Below are 4,737 nucleotides of genomic sequence, written 5' to 3'. Positions count from 1 at the left end.
ATTCTGTGAGTCTGTGTATTTAATATTGCATAGATACTATTCACTGTATTTTTCAAAGCAGAAGTAAGCTGTTTCTTAGGAATGTGCAAGACTTATGATTTTTTTTTTTTTACCGATATAGAGAAATAACTAGAGGAATAACAAAGTAATTAGTGAAACTATTTTTGCTACAAACCAGTGTGTTTTGAATTATGGTACATTATATATGTATATATGATGTAAATGCGTTCTAAACTAGTTCTAATTTAATGCCTCATTTAGATATAATAACAAGAACAAGTTGGCCTTTTGGTCCCAATAAGATATTTTTTCTCCCTTTGAAAATGCTAAAACATGCAAGCATGCATTTAGAATGCACATCGACCTATTGGTTGAAAATATAAATGAATTTTTTTTATATTATTAGCATATATCAATTTAGCATGAACAGAATACTCATAACACGACAGAACATTCATTTTGTGGGTGTACTATCTCTTTAACTTGAAACCGCACAGAAGCCACGTGCGCGCACACGCCCCCCTCCACCATTCCGCTGCTCCTGCACCTCGTTTTGAAGAACAACGGTGCACTCTTGTTGCAAAATGGCAATGAAATTGGCATACTGGGATATTCGTGGGGTATGAAACAGTTGTAATTTTTGCATACCTATTTTATACTAATTTTGCATAGTTAGACCTTTAATTGATTCATATTTGATTTCGTTGTAATTTTTGTTTCATAACTTCGTCATGCAGTCATCGCAGAAGAATAGAATCGAAGTCACTGTGGTTTGCCATGTTTAAAAACGGTCAAATCTGCATACGCTCAGCTTGTTTAAACTCACATCTTTGGTTAGCGATAAGTCGAGAGAAATGAGCTAACTTAGGCCGTTACTCGGCAAAGTTTGATTCTGGTTTAGATATAACGGTCGTCTGATGTGACACCGACCTGAAACATAAAAACTATTTTTTTGTGGGTATTTTATGGTCGATTCTTTAAAATAACGTTTTATACCTAAAAAGCGTTCAGTGATTGTCAGGAGCGATTAGTAGGAGTTAAGAATGGACGCGCTTTTGTCGTTTAGCGCCTATCGTGCTCGCCAAGCCCACATATGCTGCTATTTTACTATTATGTTATGTTTATCTAACGTTACTGCAGCTTGGGTTTGGTTAACTTACACCCCAATATGCGAAATTACGACGAAACACGTGCGGTATTCTTTGAGTTCATAAGAGCTACAATTAAACGCTTTGTTAAAGCATTGGGCAAAACTTTTAACTTTGGGTTATATAAACGTCATTGAGAGCTGGTTTAGGCCACTTTGCCAGAATGTTACGGCGAGTTGTCAAAAACGGCCTCGGTGCTAGTTACCGTTTAGCTTTCTATAGTCGCAGAACATTCTCGCTTCTTCTTTCGTCTCCTTATCACTCTGACGGAAACCGGTAAAAAATGTCGAACAAACGCTTAAACTGGAGTGTTTAAGATGATATTATTTTACTGTAAGTTATGTTTCAGAGGACTTAAAGCAACTTGACCACATCTATGTCGCAACATTTCCACAGCTAGAAGCGTATGCTATTAATCCTCTGGTGCTGCTCGCTTGGCAGTCAAAAATTAGCATTTTTTATTTTTATTTTAGTGAAATTTAATGTACATTATATTAGTCTGATCATGTTTTTCATATTTTGCTTTTTTGGGGATTTTATGGTGCTAAATTATATTTATGAAATAGTTGTGCTCCAATTATTATCTGTTAACCACTTTTTGAACATAGACCTGAAAATAAAATATCCAACTTAAATTGACGTAAATTCTGAATTCTTTGGAGCAGACTTAAGTTTGGTCTCTTTTTACAGAAGACACTTGACAAATTATTAAAAAGCGAAACAAAAAATAAATGTATTAAAGAGTGAAATGTTATATCATTTTAGGTATATTAATATTTTTTTAAAAAAAGTTTTTTTTTTTTTTTTTTACAATTTTTATATGAAATACATATTTTCCAAAACATTTTTTACTCTAAAATTGCATGAAAGTAAAAGCCATAAATCTAAACAAGTTGTGTTCCAAATTTGATGTTGATGTCTCAAAAAATGAGCTTTCCGTAAAATTTTGTTTGGAGGCTGTACCAAACGTTTCCACTAGATGTAATTTGCTTCACATTAATTTCCAATGTGCTCAGTACAAGTGTGACTTTTTTGTTTCATTTAGCCTAATGTTTTGGAATCATATCCATTTTTTGTGTGTGTGTGTTCACATAGCAAGTGCCAAAACCTTTACCAAGTTTCGTACCATTCCAATGAAGTACAAAATTCTAAAACAAAACTTTTTCAGTAAAAAAAGACCGAACAGCGCCAGAGGGTTGAACTGGTTTTGTTCTATTATTTGTCTAATCAGTGTTATTCACCTTACTAATATGAAAATAAGAACATTAACCCAGGGTTTATGAATATGCTGTGTGAAATATCAACCCTCAGTTAATCATTTCAAGAGTGAAAAACATTTTACAGCTGCTGGAATTATTTATACTGAATGTTATGGATATCATTTAATCTGATTACAGCTTGCTCAACCAATCCGTCTGCTGTTGGAATACACTGGTACCAAGTATGAGGAGAAGTTCTATTCTTGTGGTGACGGTAAGTGATGATTATTATAACATATAGTAGCAGACACAGTCAGATTGTCCATACATCGTGATGGCTGTCAGCCATCGGCGATGGACGATGGCATCGTCTATTGGCCCAACCCTATTACCCACATAGTGTTGTTCAGTATAACATGCAATAACTAACCACCATCATCCTTCACCAGTTGCCCTACCTAGAGGATGGAGACAAGAAAGTGGTCCAAAGCAATGCCATAATGAGATACATCGCCCGCAAACACAACCTCTGTGAGTACTTCATTCATTTATTCCTTCATTTAAAAAAAACAAAACAAAACTTTATTTTCTCAAGCATCACTGAAAATAGCCGTCCAAGTAATGTTAAACTTCTCTTTCTAACTTGTTTCTAGGTGGGGAAACTGAAGAGGAGCAGGTGAGAGTTGACATCTTGGAAAACCAGGCAATGGACTTCCGCAATGGTTTTGTCCAGCTCTGCTATGGAGACTTTGTGAGTGATTGAATATATCGAAATATGTACAGCATTGAAGAAATTTGCAACTAATAATATGAATTTACTTATTAATTGATAACACGAATGATTTGTAATGCATTTGTACTTGATTACAGGACAAAAGCAAATCATGCTACACTGACAAACTGCCAGGGACGCTAAAGCTGTTCTCTGACTTCCTTGGTGACAGGAAGTGGTTTGCTGGGGACAAGGTAAATAGGCATAATGTTTGGAAGCACTTTAGTTTGTACATTTAAAGTGGCAGGATATAAAAGTATATCTAATCAAATAATTTGTTTGACATGCGCATCCTATTTTCTCATCCTGTAGATCACATTTGTGGACTTCATCATGTATGAGTTGTTGGATCAGCATCGTATGTTTGACCCAGCGTGCCTGGATGACAACAAAAACCTTAGATGTTTCCTTGATCGCTTTGAGGTTTGGATTCAGCTTTTGTCACACGGAATGATTTGATAGTCTCACCTAAGTTGTAATGATAAAAGATAAACCATATTGTGACTTGATATGAATTGTGTTCCCTATCAGAGTCTTGAGAAGATTGCAGAATACATGAAGTCAAACAAGTTCATGAAAACACCAGTGAACAACAAGATGGCCAAATGGGGAAACAAGAAGGAGTGAAACTAACAAGATTGTGTCTTGATAAAGCATCATAAGGTGCAACATCATCTGCTTTGGTTATAAGTTCAATGCAGTTGAACTGCACACTGATCATTTTTTTGGGGACCACTATTTTAAACCTTTCAATAACTAACAAAGCGAGACCATTATCATTAGTATTGATTACAAAAGCGTTACAAAACAATCAGAATTCTCAGTTGTTGTCTGTAGGCATAGTGCAAGCACTTAGGCTTAAATTGGAAGTGTTCAGGTGAGTGTCGCCCTTTGATTTTTGACAGTTTGATGCCATGAAAAGAAAAGAAGCATTTCATTGTTTTATGGATCTCACTGTTTGGATTGTGATTCTACATTTGAAAACAAAGCATTAAATGCAGTACCTTATTTTGACCCAATAAAAGCACAGCACCGTTTTGTTAAATGAATTTTTAAAATGGCTGTTTTTTTTCTCACTGGGGAAACCTCACTAATGCTAAAACATGTTTGTATTTAGAATGCATATGTGTTTGCTGAAAAAGACTGATAAAATCTTGCATACTGTTTTGCAAAGAAATTGTGCGACGCCGCACAAAAATGTTCCGCAGAAGAAAGAAACTCGTACAAGCTTAGTTTGAACAACATGAGGGGGTGACAGAATTTGCGTGAGGTTTGAACGCGCCCCAAAGTGACGTTTTGCCCCGCCCGTCGTTCACATTGCACTCTGGCGCGCTCGCGCCTCCGCCATCCGCTCTCCTTCTATTCTGCTCCTGCACAGAGGCGCTCCTTGCAAGTGGCAAGATGGCAATGAAATTGGCATACTGGGATATACGCGGGGTAGGAAATATTTTGTACAAAATTTGCGTAAGGTGGTTAGACATTTAATTAATTTTTATTTAATATCTGCAAAATGTTTACTGCGTAACTACGTCACAGAAGATTAGAATATCGCTCAGTGTGGTTTGTCATGTCTAAAATACACAAATTTATATTTCATATATATATATATATATATATA

The 4,737-nt window shown here is 35.7% G+C and overlaps 1 protein-coding gene and 1 pseudogene across 1 annotated transcript in view; both read left to right on the top strand.

The window, feature by feature from the left end:
• Nucleotides 1–497: 497 nt before the first annotated feature.
• On the top strand, nt 498–4,168 carry LOC107731162 (glutathione S-transferase Mu 3-like; annotated as a pseudogene).
• A 289-nt stretch (nt 4,169–4,457) lies between these two features.
• Nucleotides 4,458–4,737, top strand: part of gstm.3 (glutathione S-transferase mu tandem duplicate 3) — a 2,762-nt gene continuing 2,482 nt past the window's right edge. Inside the window, exon 1 of the mRNA XM_016542159.1 lies at nt 4,458–4,556. Coding sequence (XP_016397645.1) covers nt 4,521–4,556 — 36 coding nt within the window. The 5' untranslated portion in view covers nt 4,458–4,520. The remainder of the gene's footprint in view (nt 4,557–4,737) is intronic.

Source organism: Sinocyclocheilus rhinocerous, unplaced genomic scaffold, assembly GCF_001515625.1.
Source record: "Sinocyclocheilus rhinocerous isolate Xijiao unplaced genomic scaffold, SAMN03320098_v1.1 scaffold1600, whole genome shotgun sequence".
NCBI classification, from domain to species: domain Eukaryota; kingdom Metazoa; phylum Chordata; class Actinopteri; order Cypriniformes; family Cyprinidae; genus Sinocyclocheilus; species Sinocyclocheilus rhinocerous.
Note: the sequence above shows the minus strand (reverse complement) of the source record. Positions and strands in the feature narration are given on the sequence as shown.